Source organism: Dendrobates tinctorius, unplaced genomic scaffold, assembly GCF_039654945.1.
Source record: "Dendrobates tinctorius isolate UK_male_01 unplaced genomic scaffold, ASM3965494v1 ptg000006l, whole genome shotgun sequence".
Lineage (NCBI taxonomy): Eukaryota > Metazoa > Chordata > Amphibia > Anura > Dendrobatidae > Dendrobates > Dendrobates tinctorius.
The window spans coordinates 15,504,355-15,523,883 of NW_027361674.1; the positions used below are offsets into that span (position 1 = coordinate 15,504,355).

The 19,529-nt window shown below is 46.5% G+C and overlaps 1 protein-coding gene across 1 annotated transcript in view; it reads right to left on the minus strand.

Moving 5' to 3' along the window:
* The window catches only part of HIF1A (hypoxia inducible factor 1 subunit alpha), a 70,398-nt gene extending 58,828 nt beyond the window's left edge, over positions 1-11,570 (minus strand). Inside the window, exon 1 of the mRNA XM_073571018.1 lies at positions 11,220-11,570. Within this exon, the coding sequence (XP_073427119.1) occupies positions 11,220-11,248 (29 nt within the window). The 5' untranslated portion in view covers positions 11,249-11,570. The remainder of the gene's footprint in view (positions 1-11,219) is intronic.
* Positions 11,571-19,529: the final 7,959 nt, after the last annotated feature.

The window sequence follows — 19,529 nt, forward strand, 5'->3', positions numbered from 1 at the left end:
ATAGTAAAAGATAGAATGTTAAAAACAATACAAAATTGGGATGTACTCGCCTTCTGTAGGCCCCCGAAGCCCTCCCGCCTCTCAGCCACGCTACCAGCATCTTCTGTTCCCAGGGATGCCTTGCGACAACGACCTCTGATGACAAAGCATCACGCGAGACCGCTATGTCATCAGAGGTCATTCGCGCAATGCATCCCTGGGAACGGAAGATGCCGGCAGCGTGGCTGAGAGGCGGGAGGGCTCCGGGGGCCGACAAAAGGTGAGTATATCCCTATTTTTTCATTTTAATTCTATTTTTTACAGGGATATGGTACCGAGGGCATGAAGGAAAATCTCCTCCAGACCCTGGGTACCATCCGCACATGAAGTGCTCACTTTACGCATGGTGGGCATAGCCACATGCGTAAAGTGAGCGTTTCAATACAATCCTATGGCAGCAGAATCGCCGCAATTCCGCAGAAATAATGGACATGCTGCGGATTTTACCGCTATGCGATTCCGCAGCGGTAAAATCTGCAGCATTGACACAGCAACTGCGGAATCCCATAGGATTTCATGGGAATGCGTTCAAGCGTTTCTGCGGCCGCAAAAACGAGGGGCTGAAACGCTTAAAAAAAAAAAAAATGCAACGTGGGCATGCGTTTTACCCGCTGCAGGAGTTGCAGAAATGCTGCGGACATTTCCGCAGCATTTCTGCAACATGGGCACTTAGCCTTAAAGGCAAAAAAAAAAAATGCAATAATGAAGTGGGCTCTAGGGCATCAAATTTTCAAGAATGGCATTTTGCATGCCAGTCATAATGAAGCGTGCCCTGTAGTAACTTGGCATGTGCCTTCTTGATGAGTTTGGCGCATCTTTCCATTGATGTTTCGCCACAAGTAAATGTCCTCAATTCAGGGCCTGATGTGCACTTCTGTTGTGTCTTCCACCACTTAATGGAAATTCAGATGTTTCTGCCATGCTAGTTTTCAAAAAGTTTGCACAACTAAGTTTCAGAGAACCTCAGCGATATTTCCAATCGTTTTACACCAGAATTCTGGAGAAACCAGTTTGATGGGTCGGTTTGTACTTTTTCTAATCCTGGACAAATCCTGTGATCGTCTAAGAACTGTCAAAAAGGCTTTTTTCTCCCCCAATCTTGTTCATGGGCTGTATCTGTTATTGCCACTCAGCTCCATCACATGAATACTACAATACCCACTGGGGCCACACACAAAGTAGTACTTTTTTAAAATAAAATATCAAGAGGTTTTTGGTTTTTCTTTCTAACAGCAATTCATACACGATATCTACGCAATGTAGAAAAGCTCCTGTGCCCGGGAATGAACTGCTGATCTCGGAGGCAAGATACTTGTGGTTTCCAGGGCTTTTATCCTTTAATCTGTAAATGAGATCAGGCTGAATAGTCATCAGCGTAAAGGTCATGCGATATGATGAACTTGGCGAGTGTGCTTACATCAGGTCCGAGAGGCTCACGACACATAAAAAGTGAAATTCCCAAACACTCGGAGCCTCCAGGATCATTTCCAAGTGTGGAGCAGCTCCTACAGTATGAGGCTCGCTGGCCTCCCTCCAGATCGGAGCACTCTTTATGAGGCATCATCTGCTGTTCATTAGCAGAGAGCTGCAGCTACAAATCTAGGTTAAGAGGCAAAATACAAAGTACACAGGGAGGTGTGATTAGGGGAACACAATTTAACACTCGGCTTACTCATGCACAGGCGTTCGTTGGGGGAACTCACCGCCTCCAAATGCAAATTGACTCTTTAGAGAAAAAAAAAAAAGAGAAAAAAAAAAAAAAAAAAAAAAAAAAAAGAGTACTTGAACTCTATAGCGCCACCTGTTGGTAGTAGCGATTCTACAAGTCATAATGAACCCTTTAACGAGTCTTGTGAGGCTGTGTGCACACGTTGTGGACTCTGCTGCAGATCCGCAGCGCTTTTGGCTCTGCGGAACCGCAGCAGATTTGGCTGCGTTGTACAGTACCATTGTTTTCAATGGTAAAATCACTGTGCACATGCTGCGGATTTTTCCACGCGGATTTGCTGCAGGTTCAAATCCGCAGCATGTCAATTATTTGTGCGGAATCCGCAGCGGTTTCACACCTTCTCCATTGTAGGTGTGTAACTGCAGGGCTAAACCGCAGGTCTTTTGACCTACGGATTTACGTGCAGATTTTTCCAAATCCGCGCGGAAAAATCAGCAGCACCTTTCACTACGTGTGCACATAGCCTAATATGACAGGGATAAAAGCCAAATCAGAATCTCCATTTGCAGACACAGTGATTCAGGCTATTGGCCCTCGTCAGTGCAAAGTATGAGAACTGATCTGGCTAGGTGAGAGGCTCTGGACTGAGGTCTAAGGGGTAAGGTTTCTCCTTGTGGAGAGTGCCATACCAGCTCTGGCTTGTCACGGTAAGGAGGCTTATTCACCGTGCAATGCTCCTCTGGAAAGTGTAATATGCAAATTGCCTCTTCAGAGAAAAAGAGGACTTGAACTTTATAGCGCCACCTGTTGGTAGTAACGATGCCTCCAAATGCAAAACTAGAGAGAACTGGTTCAGCCAAACGTCACGACTCTGCAGCCCCCCGGAGGGGAGAGTCAGAGACTCTGAGGTCCCACATGCCATAATTAAGCAAATAAAGGCTTTGAGTCATTCATTTTCCTGATATTACTTTATTCTATTGCTTTTCATCTTTTCCATTTGCGAATCGTCAGGACCTATGCGACCATGACTGCACAGACCTATGGGTGCAATGCTCCAATCAAAGATCTTATCCACACGTCTGTATAGCAGTGTTACTTTGTAAGCCTGATTGAGGGTCTCCTGATGTAAACCAATAAGATCATATATGCCTACGATGCAGTTAGTTCACGTCATCAGAACGGTGGTTGAGTTTAGAAATTGTAGGCCTGGGATGGACGAGAAATTACAGGTTAAGTGAATAAGCCCTGATACATCATCCATAAGGCAGAGGATAGAACATGCAGGGCAGCCGTATACTCCGAGCATCGCATCACTCAAGCACCATGATTTATCACTCATATCCATCAGAATACAAAACAGGCCATTTCTGTACCCCAATATGCCCCCGATTTCATGCAATATTATGACCTCTTCCATTAGCCAGAAAACAGCACTTCCTCCAAGAAGCATTACTTTGTTGTGAATAGGTGTTGCACGTGGGGGCAATCCATAGGGCCAACAAATGTTTATTCACAGGCGCATATATACCAAATCAGCTCTACAGTGGGACATTTAGTGCCAATTAGCACCTACTGCTCCATACTTAGAAAGGAGCTGCAAATATTGGTGTCCTGGTGACAGGTTCAATTAAGAGCTTGGCTTTTCTAAGGACAAACTTTATTGTTGATTATCAAGTTGGGATCATATCCTATATAGAAAGTAAGCAAAAATTAGATGGTTCGACTTTGGCTCAATAACTAGCACAAATCGACTAGTACAATAAGTTACTGGCCCTTCATAAGGCTGGGTGCATAGTTAATCAACCATTATTTCTGTAGCACAACGGCTCAATGATTGGCACTGCAGCCTTGCAGCACTGGGGTCCTGGGTTCAAATCCCACCAAGAACATCTGCAAGGAGTTTGTATTTTCTCCCCGTGTTTGCATGGGTTTCCCCCAGGTTCTCCGGTTTCCTCCCACACTCCGAAGACATACTGATAGGAAATCTAGATTGTAAGCCCCAATGGGGACAGTGAAGATGTATGTAAAGCGCTGCAGGGAATATGGTGGTGCTATAAAAGCAAATAAGATGCTGTAGACATTCGACAGTTTCAGGCGCGGGAACAGAGGCCATGTATGAGTTATACATACCCAGTGTATGGAGAACGAGGCCGCACTCACTGGCCAGGGGTACGTACAACCCATACATAGCCTCTGTTCCAGAGTTTGAAACAGCTAATCGCCTGTAGCGCATAGTGCTCAGATTCTTAAATCTGCAGTCACACAGAGTGACTGCAGACCAATCGGTTTTGACAAGACAACCCGTTTAAGGAGCATTTGCTTGGCACAATTCGTGTGAACGAACATTCCTAGGAATTCTCCTTTTATGATAAACATGCAGTGTAAACAGGTTGTCAATCACCTGACAAACAAGTAAAACTCATTTGTTGGGTAAAACGAGCTTTTGTTTTGTCCAAAAGATCATCGTTCTCAGCAGCGCATCATTCTCCTTGAACAGGACCTGTGCTGCCGAGAACAATGGCATCCTATATGCACTACTCATGAAAAGCACAGTCCGCAGTGCCGGTCTAAAGAAACTATCAGACAACCGCTGATCGGCAAATATTTATCAATCAAAAAAGTTTGACCAAGCGAGACAAATAAAGCAAATGAAGTCGCACTGGCCCAAGTCATAATTGCATTTGTACACTTTTTATTTTTTTATGCTTATTTTACGGCGATTTAAGTGTTTACCTGCCTTTTTTCCCCTAGTTTGCCACCGAGTGCAGTATATTGGATCAGCAATTGTTTTCGCCTGATTTGACAATCTGCAACTTTTGGGAAATTTGGACTCTATATTACCCAACCCCAGAGAGATTTTATATATACTGAAATTTTGGTGCAAATTCTGTGACATAAGTGGAATATAGGACTTCTTGCACTAAAAAGTTGCACTGCAGGTTAAAGGCAAAAATTAAGAGCTTTTTTTTATTTTTATGCAAAATTCATGAACAGTGTGTGCAATTTTGATGAATTTGGGGCAAAAAAAATGCAAATAATGCATTGGACTTACTAGGTATCCTTCCGATATGCGTGGCACCTCAGTCTTGTGACCCCTAATATCACGAGTGAAATTGTCTGCGTGATTAGTACAGCCAATCCTGTTTAGAGGGATCTTAGAGAGGTCTCCATACACATAAGACCAACCTGCCGGTATCGTCCAACCTTTAATGTGTATGAGGGTCTTCCAACAGAGGATGCTGAGGAGGCAGGGTGGTTTGATACTTCTGTCCTCCCTGGAGACTAGCCTCTGCCACAGGAGCCCAGAAGCACTCAGAAGTCGGCCATCAACTTAACGTCACTTGGCCGACATCTTCTATTATTACATAAAGGACTTAATTTGGCATGAAAATTCACGTAATGGGATCTGTCAATCTTTGTAACAGCAACAAAAAAGTAAAAATGTAGAGACTAGTCCTCCTAAAATAAAAGCAACATGTAATGTAGCATGTGACACCGCAGATTTGTCTTGTCACGTATTAGTGTCTTCTCACCAATCTGCATGAATTTTCAAAGAAAACACACATCACCAAAGGCGCTCAATTCACAGGACCTTGGCATCTGCTCCAATCCAATTAGATAGCCATTTCATAGGAATAACTGGGTCAAAACTAATGAGGCCGTTTTTACTACTCCTAAATGGATTGTCACCCTGCTGACACTTGCCTAGCCAACTGCAGCTCGCTGGCACACCTGCCCCATTGACCACAGCTCGCTGGCACACCTGGCCAGCCGACCTCCGCTACCTAAAGGCCCTTTTACATTTAGCGATGCACCAGCGATCCGACCGGCGATCCGACCCGGTCAGGATCGCTGGTGCATCGCTAAATGGTTGCTAGTGAGCTTTCATACAGAAAGATCTCACAGCGATGCAGCAGCGACGCAGCCCACGATACTCACCTTTCACACACAGCGATCCAGACGTCCTCCCGCCCGCGTCCAGCGTCGCTCGTCTCACACAGCAGGAAGCCCAGCAGGAAGCGCCCGACGAGAAATGGAGCCGTCCGATCTCACGTGATCAGCGATAATCAGCGGGGGAGCCGGTCGGAGGTAAGTATCACATATAGCGATATCGCTAGCAATATCGCTATAACGTCACAAAACCAGTGACGTTTTAGCGATATCGCTATGTGTAAAACCCCCTTAGTCACATTTCTAGACAAATCTGCAATTGAGATGTTCAGGAAGGCTATGTGACAAACCATACAAGGGCTGGGATGGCTGCGAACCAAGCAAATATAAAAGAATTGCCTGAAAGGCCAGAATTAGCAGGTTTCAGCACACAGGTCTGGTCAAGTCAGAGGCCAGGGCTCGTCCATCAGAGATGGTGTAAGGTTTCTGACAATATCATTATCAGAGGCTTCATGCTGGAATTTGACTGCAAACATCTAAATGGATGTGAATTCGAATCCTGGACTCAAATCCGACAACGTCCTTATAAAAAAAAAAGGGGGAGGCAAAATATATAAGGACCGAGCAGCAGATGATCTCGCTCTCTCTCCCAGACAGCGATTCCTTTAAATTTCTTCCTTCGCCGGATCCGTCAAAAGAACGGTCCGGTGGCACACATTGATGTCCTTACGCATGCGGATCCGTTTTCTGCCATTTTGGCGGATTGCAACTGAAAGAAAAAACTGATGTGTGAAACAGGCCTTATCAGAAGGAGATTATCACTGACTAGGTCTCACAATCACAGTAGTCCTGCTTATCTATGGAACCCTGCCCCCACCACTGGTTGGCAGCTTGTTGACAATGTATGCAGGAAGCTGCCAATCAGTGGTGTGGACGGGGTTATACAGGGCACAGTATTTGAGCTCTGCTAGATCTGCAGCAGAGAGAACAGGGGTTCTATGAAAACTGCACCAGGGAGCCAAAAAAGTTACATCACTGCAATCCAGGTATTTGCCTCTACATCAATGCTGCTCTCATATTACACAGCAAAAACCTGCTAGTGCAATTGCATTAGCCATAATATGATGCAGAGAGGGCATAAGGGGGAAGGGGTGTGTGTTAGCGCAGAAAATTTACTTTCCAGAACCACTAGTTTGTTGCTCCAAAATGAATTGTGTGAAGGGGGTGGAAAGACGCTGAAAACCCTGGCCTGTGCTGTGCGTGTGCAGTAATTTACCCTACGGGCACTGGGAAGGTAAGGACAATCTGCAGGATTTTAGTGTTGCAAAGACAGCTGGATTGGTTAAAGTTAAAAGGGTAGGGTTTAGTGACCAGACCCCAAAAGCACCTTCCCAGCTTGGGGACTGCACAATGGGTGCTTAAGAGTTCATTTACATGAGGGAATACAAGTTAATTTTCTCTATATCAGCTCAAGGATATTCCTTACTGAGTGGAATCAATGGTTTGGTAGGCAGAACTATTCTGATGAACTCGCATACAATAGCAGAGAAAACCCATGGATATTGATGGCGCTGGTTCTCTCTTAAGAAGATATTTGATACTTACCTTTATTTTGCATTGTATAATACTAGGAATATAAACTGACAAAAACGCTCAGTATTTTTCGAGTAAACATCAAGCACATGGTCCATGGCGCTGCCGTTTATAGGCCCATTAGTTAAAGGTTACTTAGTTTTCCTTCATTACATCAAGAGTCTTATGATCCCCTACAGACGGTGGCCTCTTGGAAAACAAAAACAATGTCAGAAGTCACTAACCTCCTGCATTGGGCTTCCTGATTATTTACCTGTGGCATAGCAACACTTAAGTAAGGAAGCGAGGGATAAATGACACCGAAATGACCGATTTCTTGTGCAAAGCCTCCGGCTGTTGGGCATGCTAAGAATGGTAGTTTTGCAATAGCTTGGAAGGGTGGGTTGAAGACCACTAAAAGACAGCAGGGTTAGACAACACTGAGGACTTTTCTAGGAACCCGGCCCCCCCAATTCATAACGTCACATGATCACACCACCAGCCTGGAGATGCTCCACAGATGCTGCCTGTATCACCGAAAATACAATATGTCTGCACAAAGCGTAAATCTACATGTGTACGTCAGAACGAAATCCCAGCACATCGTTGCAGGAAGAAGACTGATTATTCTGTAGGAAGAAAAGCTGCCGGACATAATGTTTAGAACAGACGCCTTTGGCAATCATGAAAACAAGTAGGCCCCAAAGCCTCAGCAGGCGCTGCAGGAGAGAACAGCACCAAGGTCAAAGCTGAGATAAAAGTACAGTTCTGTATAAAGGGGAAGTACAAGGCATTTCCTATAAGAAGTGGCTTCCAAAAAACTATTAGGAAATGACTGCTTTCATGCAAGTACGCGGGAGTTCTCAAAATGCTTTGACCAGCCATGCTGGGAGTTGTAGTTGCACAAGAGCTGGAAGGCTGCATATCAGAGACTAATGCAAGCTAAAAGATAATTTTATATACTTTCGCAAACAGGGTTAACTGGGGTTCAGGGTTCAAATCCAAAGAAAAGCAACATCTGCACAGAATGACCCCCAGGGATGTGGACAATACATAAACAAGGTTAGGGAGTGTGTTCAGTTGTCCTGCGAAAGCCGCATCAATCATAAAACGACCTCCTGGGTGACGTCTGAAGATTACACCACTACAAGCCTTCTTACTTTCTCAGATCAGATCTATAAAAGGAAATTTCAGAGAAATGTAGCATCCGGAGCACTAATGTATAAGGGAGATAGGACTCTGCCTCAAAATGGGTTGCAGGGATTATTAGCCATAATCTCACCTTTAAGAAACCCCAAAGCTCCAATACCAACGCTGCGAGGGTCCCTGCCGGTCATTGTTTACCTTGCTTAGTGGTGACATCAACTATAAACGTGACCGCTGCAGTTAATCACTGACTGAAGTGAAGTTGGCATGTACGGCACCAGAGAGTTGAGATTAGTGATCGGCTGCAAGTTACATGGAAGACGGCACGTCATAGCCACAAGAAAGCAAACTTGGTGCAGGAGTGCTGATGCAGATGCATCGTGAGCATCAACAGGCGAAGTAGTCATTTTTGTGTTTTGATCACATTTAACGCCAAGAGGGCAGTCTTAAAATCATGAAGAGTCCCTATTAGTGGTGTATTAAGCAGAACTGGATTGTGGCACCCATAGAAGATGGGGCCCCTACAGCACCTCTGTATGGCACCGATTTTAGGTCCGTGCTTAGATCAGAAAACCCAGATTGACTAATAGGACAAAAGCAAGTGTTCTACTGAGCATGAAACGAGTTTCATGGACGGCTGAATTTGACTTTCGTTTTACCCCTGGATTCCAACGTACAGTAAATGATAATTGTGCAATTCGGTATTAGGCCCTGTTCACACGCTCAGTATTTTACATCAGTATTTGTAAGCTAAAACCAGCAGTGGGTGATAAATCCAGAAGTGGTGACGTGTTTCTATTATACTTTTCTTCTGATTGTTCCACTCCTGGTTTTGGCTTACAAATACTGACCGAGAACTGAACGTGTGTGAACATGGCCTTACAGAGACATTCTCCACTAGAAACATCGTTTTTAGGAGTGTATAAAGATACAGAACTGACTTTTGTGGAGGATAATCTTCCATCAGAACAAATGACTGGGCATGTTCAAACCCAACATGCCCAATCCTTCTCTCCATCCCCCCCAAACATCTGCTAAAAGGAGTCACAACGCCACCATACACATTAGGTGGTCAATCTCTCATTTGAGTTTCAGTAAACATTACTGCGTATGCCGCCATATACAGGACTACTGCCACTTGGAATACATCAGTACTGCGACCTCTGGCACTGCTCCCCCCAACCCCGAACACAATCAACCATCAAAGCACTAAAATTAACACGTTTCCAACCTTTGCCACAGAGAAAGAGTTTGCTCACATCTGCATATAAATCAGACAAGTGCAATTCAGGGGGGAAAAAAAAAATAGACTGCATTCAGAGCAATGTAATTCGCTGAAGCAGTGCAGATCTGCGTATTTCTCTGCGATATTCTGTGTGAGAAGAATAAAATAAAAAAAATAAAATCGCAGAATGCTAGGATTTCACTCCGAAATTGGACAGCGCAAGGAAAAAATAAATATGGAGACATTACAACTCTGTAGCATGCGCAAGCGGGAGCGAGGCCCTGAGGAAAACCAAGTCAGAAGTCAAGACTGTTTACATATAACAAAGTGTTATCTTAATAATACATCTCCCGGCCCCCAAATATCATCACTATTATTATGCTATCAATGCATCATCTTACCAGCCATTCATATACATTATTGACACATTATACTGTTTGTTTTTACGTCAATGAAGGTACCGTATTTGGGGCTGAAAATTATTTTTTAAATTGAGTTTCGTTACAAGCGTTGCAGCATTTTCCTTATATAGTCTCTGGCTGCAAAAGGAGTGTTTAAAAGGAGCTCACTGACTGGTTTTCAGTTACGGTAAGTCTTTTTTGTGCTCTTCCCAGCTGATTTATGACCACATCAAAGCTGGATCTTCAAAAAAAAAAAAAAAAGTGATGTCTGGGAATTCATTTTTTTGCCTTGTGGTGTTCACTGACTTTTTGGGGTTTTTTTGCGCCATATTCTTCAAAATTGTGACTGGGGTTCATAATTACTGTAGTTTTTTTTGTTTAACCATCTTTTGCCTTTCTAGCACTAAAAACCTGTACGAAGAAGCATATTTGCCTTAAAAAAAAAAAAATGCACTAAACTAAGAACTCATCCAAACAAAACTCATTCCAGAGGGCGAGATTGAAGCGAGGTGCGCAAAAAAAAAAAAAAAAAAATGCGACAGTTGGTATACGTCACACTTTATGAAGTCTTCTTTCCCAGATGTTTTAGACAAAGTCGGAGGACAAAATATAATAATAATAATAATGTGAAAAAATAAAATAGTAACAATAAAAATATCAAAATAGATACCCAAATGCACAAAATGTATAAAGCGAAGCTTAAACAGGCAAAATATTTAGAGAATAAGCATCAAATACAAAAGCCACTATAAAGGGGGGGGGGAAGCTGCTCTAGTAAACTGCAGAAAAGGCGATGATGAATCAAGGCCTCAGAGTCAAACTACAATTTTTTTTAATGAAACCCAATGGGAAAAGTAATTTTTAGCCCCAAATATATGCATTTATGGAAAGTAAATCAATAGCCTCTAGAGATGGACAACCCCTTTAAGTCATATTTCATTGCAGGCAACCAAATTAATGAGGGAAGGGTTAAACTTGGACTATGGAGCCCCCCCAGTAATCACCAGTCCATGATGCTTATCTGCCCCTGGTAAAGCTGGGTGCCATCTAAGGTACCCCCAATACAAGGGCAGAGGAGAGAGCTGCCCCCAGAAGCAGCAGGATCCCCAGCTCAGACCCCAGTGGGGTAGTAATGGAGGTTTTTGGTTTTGGGGGCCCCAGGTAAAGAGAACATTGCACAGTGTACAAGGACACTTCAAGGGCCCCGGCTCTGTAGAGTAGAATACCCCCCCTGAGCAGCGCCCCCTGGCGGGCAGGCACAGCACGCAACGTTCACCTTTTCTTGTCGTTGACAATTCCCTCCATGCCAGCTGGGGCAAGGAGGCCTCCGGAGCTGCGTCAGACGCTGGGCGCTGCGGGCGGACACTGAGGCCTGGAGTAGAGGCTGGGAGACTGTTATAATCCACTCAGGAAACACAAAGCCCTGGGAGGCCGCTGTTGCTGGGCGTAAGCACCGTGTGCCGGAGCTAGGCCGCGCCGCTGGTGACGCAATACGTCGCCGGTACGTAGTTCTCACGCTCTGCTCCTCTCACCGGTCTGATACGAAGGACTCTTCGTCTTTTTCTCTCTCACTCTCTCTCCCTTCTAGGCTTCTACGCAAACAAAACGCCTGCGTCACCACGTAGGCGTGGTTCTCAGAGTGACGCCTTGACGTCACCGAAATCCACCAATCAGAAGAGACGAAAGCCGAGCCTCTTCGGCGGCCTTCCGCCACGCCCATTCCGTAAGTCAGCTGATGGCGGAGGGTGTGTGACCATGTGGAGAGAGAGAGGTCACGAGAGTGTAAAGAGATTAACCTAGTCGTTACCTGATCACCACATACAGCGACTTTTTTTTTGTTTTTGGTCCTTCGCGGGACCTGTATATCGAAATTGGCTTTGTTGCCCATAGAACCACCAATCAGAGAATAGCTTTCACTGGGAAAAAAAGTGCAGTGTAGAAATGAAAGCCGTGCTCTGATTGGTTGCTTTGGGCAACACGTGCAAATGTGCTAAATAGGAGTTTGTTATTGTTTTATTAAATATATATTTTTTACATTACATTAGGGAAAAATGCGAGAAAAAGTGACTGGTTGTAAAACTCGCAAGCTATGGATATAAAAACACCACAAATAAAAGAGTATTGTCTGTTGTGGTGATCATGTGCCTTCTGGGCTATCTTAAGGCTGTGTGCACACGCTGCGGATTCTGCTACTGTTCTGCAGCAGATTTGGCCGCTGCGGTTCTGCAGCAGTTTCTGCTGCGGTGTACAGTACCATTATTCCCTATGGGAATAAAAAAACCGCAGTGCAGACGGTGCAGATTTTTCCGCGCGGTTTTCCTGCGGTTTTGAAACCGCAGAAAGAATTGACATGTCAATTCTTTCTGCGGATTCCGCTGCGGTTTGCCATCTCCTCCATTGTGGAGATGAAAAACCGCAGGGCAAAACCGCAGGCTAATCCGCAGGTAAAACCGCAGAGCAATCCGCAGGTAAAACCGCAGGTATTTTGACCTGCAGATTTACCTGCGGATTTTACAAAATCCGCACGGCCAAATCCGCACCCCAATCCGCAGCGTGTGCACACAGCCTAAGAGGCTTCAGAGGCATCAAGAAGATTTGCCAGCTCTTCCAGAAGTTCAAGTGGTCTTCCTTCTCCTGGAAGCTTCTTAAACATACAGGGTCCGATTTATCGTTTTCTTCTTTATGACGGGGCATGCTAGAGTCAGACACTCCTGATTCATGAAAAGGGGCCGGCGTCTTCATGAATCAGGAGCGTCGGATGAGTGATGTGCACCTCCGTGCCCCTCCCAAGAAATCTTACTCCTGTCAGGGACTGGAGTAAGGTTTCCGGTGTGGGGAACACAAGAGATCGTGGTGAATTAGACATGATGTCTCGTTACGTCCCTGCTGTGCCCCAGCCATTCCCCAGCTACACTGACTTTTTCAGAGTTGGAAGAAACTCGCCTGAAAAAGCCAACAGACGCAAAATTTGGCCATTTTTCAAAGTTTTTACACCAGGGTTTTTTCCATGAAAGCTTTGATGCATCAGGCCTACAATTTAGATAGTTGTCACTGTCGGCACTGGGATTGTATTGTATACTGGACAGACATGTGAAATCCGCTGTGCACTGATCTCTGTCATTGTGACCTTCACCTCAAGATCCTTTCCTATTTATAATATCAAATTACTTAGAAAACAAAGAACAACAAAAAAAATGTCAGATTTGCAGTCACTGCTTAATGGGAACTGGAACCGGCCATTGGTTTCACTTCAACACAAAATATTAAAGCCTTGTTCTTATATAGTGAGAAAACGACAACTAAAACTACTCATGGGTCCATTCAACTGCACTGAAAAAAATAAAGAAAAAATATATATAAATACAATGGGTACGGAAAGTATTCAGACCCCTTTAAATTTTTCACTCTTTGTTTCATTGCAGCCATTTGGTAAATTCAAAAAAGTTTATTTTTTTCTCATTAATGTACACTAGGGTGACCGCAAAAAATCGATGTCGGAATTTTGTCCGTCTGGACCCCACAAAACGATTCCCCTTTCCAGATATTGAGATAGCCAAAATTTGAGCTCGATCAAACGACGTTAACCCGTGCCGCTCGTCGCTCAAAGTTTGAAAAAATCCAAATTGAGGTATTTTAAGATTTAGGTATTTTGCATAGTCTGTTAGACTATAAAGAATGTGACAACAACATTGCAGAAATAGCCCTGACCAAATTTTCGAACCATTTGTGGTATTTGAATGCAGAGTTGGTGGGATTATCGTTTTTTGATCCCACCATTACAGACAATGAAAAGTTGTTAATGGCTAATAAATTGCTCAGTAGCACAGATGAACCATCAGAGCACGCTAGGGTTGTAAATCCAAAAGTTAGGAAAGAAAAATTAAAAGAGGTAGGAAGTAACCGACTTTAACGACCTTCTGACAAAAGATGAAGAACAAAAGCAATATGTCCTGCAAGTTGTAAGCAAATGCCGAGCATTATATTCTGACGTTTCAAAAACTACTTTAACAAAAGCTCTAGAATAGATTAGATAACTATGTAAAATTATCAACTCATGTAGGTTAGCGTGCTCTGATGGTTCATCTGTGCTACTGAGCAATTTATTAGCCATTAACAACTTTTCATTGTCTGTAATGGTGGGAGCGTTACATCCTTACTGTGGTAGACTATGCTACCCAGTACCCAGAGGCAGTGGCTCTGTCTTCAACTAGGGCGAATAAGGTGGTGGATGCCCTGTTGGCCATCTTTTCCCGAGTAGGGTTTCCCAGAGTGATGCTTATCGACCAGGGGACTCAATTCATGTCTCGCCTAATGGAGGCTCTCTGTACGAAAATGCAGGTGAAGTGCCTGGTATCGAGCACGTATCACGCCCCAAACCAACGGTTTGCGTGAGTGCTTCAACGGTACCTTCAAACAGATGCTAAAAATGCTAGTAGAGACCCAGGGACGCGACTGGGAGCGGTATCTCCCACATCAGTTATTTGCTTACCGAGAGGTTCCGCAGGCCTCGACCAACTTCGAGCTCCTGTACGGCAGGCGAGTCCTGGGTCCTCTTGGGTTGGTAAGGCAATCCTGGGAAGAAGAGCTGAGACCTTCAGAAGTGTCCATCGTGGAGTATGTTATGCGCTTCCATGACAAGATGCAGACCCTGATGCAGTTGTTGCATGAAAACATGGCGCAGGCCAAGGCTGACCAGAAGCACTGGTACGACCAGAATGCCCGCGAGCGGACCTACCAAGTGGGTCAGAAGGTGTGCGTGCTGGTCTCTGTACCAAAAGATAAGCTTCAGGCAGCCTGGGAAGGCTTGTACGTCGTACACCAACAGCTCAACCCAGTCACCTATGTGGTCACTCTGGACCACGCTCGGGGTAGGCGCAAGGCCTTCCACGTCAATATGCTGAAGGATCATCAAGAACGTGGAGCCTGTGTCCTACCGGTCTGTAACCTGCTCGAGGATGGGGAGGACACCGGGAATCATGCCCAAATTCGACGAACATCCTATCAGACCTCGGACAAGGTGGAGCATGTCATGCGCCAGGAGATCAATGAGATGTTACAGTTGGGTTGATTAAGCTGTCCAAGAGCGCGTGGGCCTCACATGTAGTCCTGATGCCAAAGAAGGATTGGACCACCCGGTTTTGTGTGGACTATAGGGGCCTCAACGCCATAACAGCCTCCGATGTGTACCCAATGCCATACATCGATGAGCTGCTTGAGCGGACAGCTGGTGTGTGCTATCTATCCATTATGGATCTGAGCTGGGGATATTGGCAGATTCCCCTGAGCCCCGAGGCACAGGAGAAGTCCGCCGTTATCACCCTATTCGGACTGTACGAGACCACGGTCATGCCGTTCGGCATTAAGAATGCCCCTGCCACATTCCAGCCGATGGTCAACCACCTGCTTAGGGACTGGAGAGGTGTGCAGTGGCATTGCCGTCTTCAGCTCCACCTAGGAGGATCATCTTGAGCATCTTCAGGAGGTGCTCGGGCACATCCACCAAGCAGGCCTGACCATCAGTCCTGGAAAGTTCCAGATGGGCATGAGCGAGGTCCACTACCTGGGGCACCCGGTATGTGAGGGTACTATCGCATCCTGGCCCCCCGCCCAGGACTAAGAAGCAGGTTATGTCCATCTTGGGCACTGCGGGGTACTATAGGCGCTTTGTACAAAACTATAGTAGCCTTGTGAAGCCCTTGACAGACCACACCAAGAAAAACCTACCCCATACAGTCAATTGGACAAATGACTGTGAGGGGGCCTTTTGGGCATTGAAAACAGCCCTGAGCAGCTCTCCTGTGCTAAGGGCAGTCGACAGCAGTCGACCATTCTTAGTACAGACCGACGCCAGCAAGTTTGGCCTCGGTGCTGTGCTCAGCCAGCTCGACTTTGGGAACCAAGAGCACCCCGTGTTGTACCTGAGCCGGAAGCTCCTGCCAAGGGAAATGGCCTACTCCACCTTAAAAAGGAGTGCCTGGCAATGGTTTGGGCCACCTTCACCATCGTGACCAACCACAATCCCCCTGAGTTGGCTGCACACCGTGTCTGGTATCAACGTAAGGTTACTACGCTGGAGCCTGGCCCTCCAGCAGTACGACTTTACCGTTAAACACAAAAAGGGCAGCGAGCATGGCAATGCAGATGGGTTATCCCGGCAGGGCGAGCCTGCAGAGGTGCGCATGGAGGAGTACTGAGAGGTCCTGCCTCTGTAGTGCAGTCCAAAAGGGGCAGGTGTCGGAAAAATATGAGTTTTTTCCTAATATCCTAGGTACACATCCAGAGCTGAATTACTGCCCTTCCCCCCATTGATTTGTGAAAGATCCAGCTTCACCAGTGATCCCCCTCGCAGCTGCAGCCCCCCCACTCTCTGCCTCTGCAAAACTCTATCCATTACCTCCTCCCTTCAGCAGACGGTCACTTTTATTGTATCTGGCCAGTTAAGTGCGGTTTATTCCTCCAAGATTTCCTTTGTCTATTCCAGGTCGAATTTAATAGCACACAATAATTCTAGAAACTGGAAAAATATATTTCCAGAATCAGGGGAATTAGGGCTATGCACGGTCACGTTTTGCAGCCAGTACACCCATCAGAAACTGGGGAAATAATTTCTGCCCCCCATTAACACGCAGACATGTCATATTTGGTCTCAAAAGAATGGTCACGACGCAGGGGGAAATGAAATGCACCTACCGCTGCCCTATGAGCCCCCCCAGCCAAAGCTATGGAAGATTGTAGGTTTTAATAATTTTTCAAAAGGGGCATATGTCCTCTAACACAGCCCACTAAGTGAGGTCAGCAAGGGAGGAGTCCATTGGTTTTGGGCCAAAGCATAAAACTGAAACGCTCAGTTGGGGAGGTGTCAGATGGCCGGAGAGCCAGCTAAACAACTTGCTGTGCTGATGAACCATTCTCCTTGGGAAGGCTGTCCTCCCCTTTATCGACACATCATACCTGTGACTGAGACAGAGTAAGTTTCCTATTTTAATCCCTTTTATTTCTAACCGTCTATACATACTGTATTTTGTCTCCTTTTGTAATATGTTTTGTATTTTTGTAAACGCTGCTGATATTTTCACGAGTAAACTTATAAAATTACTAGTTTCATTCTTTTTGTTCTATGATCTAACCGACACGTACTCCGTGCCAAATCACGCTACCTGTGAGTTGGTTCCTGACCCGATATAGGCTTTAGTATCAAATGAGGAACTGGTGGCAGCATAGCGTCCTGTGGTATTGGGGAACCCTGGCAGTGACTGATCGGAGGTTTATGTGTGTATTCGCTGCCTGGGACTGGTGATATACACACCGCCCTCACTGCAGAGTACCCAATAGCCGGTACGCGACAAGGCAGCCTTCCCGGCAACTACTTACCCTAGGTGCAGTTTCTTGACTGACCTGAGGATAAGGGGGCACCAGAGAGCTGCACATTCCTAACCGGAACTGAAAGTGTAAACAAAAGTTGTGGGGTTATATATCTCATGACAAATTGATTATATCTTCCTATAATTTGTGACAGCAGGGCAAACCTTTTAAAGAATAGGACTGACCTACAATGTCTGATGATCACTCAGGTGTCAGTACATGGGACATCGCCAGCCTCAGTCACCTCCAGAAGAGATCAGAGCCTGGATCATTCTATAAGTAATGTGACATAATTACACAGCTGCTACATTTTTTATATCTATATATATAAACGCCTTATCGTGTCTGTCTGTACCCGAAATCGCGGGCCGCTGATTGGTCGCGGCCGCCAGGCCCCCGCCAGGCTGCAACCAATCAGCGACAGGCGCAGCTGTTTGTAATGGTAAGCTGGCGGCCGCGACCAATCAGCGGCAGGCGCAGGCCTTAATCTGTAAAAAAGAGAATTAAAATAAAAAAACTTATTCTCACATTCCGACGGCCTCCTGTCTTCTTTCCACGTGCCCGGCCTCGCGTTCCCAGTAATGCTTTGCGGCTTAGACCGCTGATGACGTCACTCTCGCGAGAGCGAGAGAGAAGACCGACGTCACTCTCGCAAGAGCGAGAAAGAAGACCGACGTCATCAGCGGTCTAAGCCGCAAAGCATTACTGGGAACGCGAGGCCGGGCGCGTGGAAAGAAGACAGTAGGCCGTCGGAAGGTGAGAATAACTTTTTTTATTTTTTATTATTATTTTTGTACAGGGCCGCGGCAGTGATTGGTCGCGGCTACAGGGCCGCGTTGCTGATTGGTCGCGGACAGAGGGCCGCGACGCTGATTGGTCATACCAGGAAAGGGGGTGAGGGGACCATGCATACCAGGAAAGGGGGGTGAGGGGGGACCATGCATACCAGGATTGGGGGGGGAGAGGACCATGCATACCAGGATTGGGGGGTGAGGGGACCATGCATACCAGGATAGGGGGTGAGGGGACTATGCATACCAGGATTGGGGGGTGAGAGGACCATGCATACCAGGATGGGGGGTGAGGGGACCATGCATACCAGGATAGGGGGTGAGGGGACCATGCATACCAGGATTGGGGGGTGAGGGGACCATGCATACCAGGATTGGGGGGTGAGGGGACCATGCATACCAGGATTGGGGGGTGAGGGGACCATGCATACCAGGATTGGGGGGTGAGAGGACCATGCATACCAGGATGGGGGGGTGAGGGGACCATGCATACCAGGATAGGGGGTGAGGGGACCATGCATACCAGGATTGGGGGGTGAGGGGACCATGCATACCAGGATTGGGGGGTGAGGGGACCATGCATACCAGGATTGGGGGGTGAGGGGACCATGCATACCAGGATAGGGGGTTGAGGGGACCATGCATACCAGGAAAGGGGGGTGATGGTGAGCATACATACCAGGATTGGGGTGTGAGAGGACCATGCATACCAGCAAAGGGGGGTGAGGGGACCATGCATACCAAGAAAGGGGGGTGAGGGGACCATGCATACCAAGATAGGGGGGTGAGGGGACCATGCATACCACGAAAGGGGGGTGAGGGGACCATGCATACCAAGAAAGGGGGGTGAGGGGACCATGCATACCAGGAAAAGGGGGGTGAGGGGACCATGCATATCAGGATTGGGGGTGAGGGGACCAATCATCACAGGATTGGGGGGTGAGAGGACCATGCATACCAGGACTGGGGGGTGAGGGGACCATGCATTTCAGGAAAGGGGGGTGAGGGGACCATGCATACCAGGAAAGGGGGGTGAGGATACCATACATACCAGGAAAGGGGGGTGACGGTGAGCATACATACCAGGATTGGGGTGTGAGAGAACCATGCATACCAAGAAAGGGGGGTGAGGGGACCATGCATACCAGGATAGGGGGGTGAGAGGACCATGCATACCAGGACTGGGGGGTGAGGGGACCATGCATACCCCGAAATGGGGGTAAGAGGACCATGCATACCAGGATTGGGGGGTGAAGGGACCATGCATATCAGGAAAGGAGGGTGACGGTGAGCATACATACCAGGGTTGGGGGGTGAGAGGACCATGCATACCAGGATTGGGGGGTGAGGGGACCATGCATACCCCGAAAGAGGGGTAAAAGGACCATGCATACCAGGAAAGTGGGGTGAGAGGACCATGCATACCAGGTTTG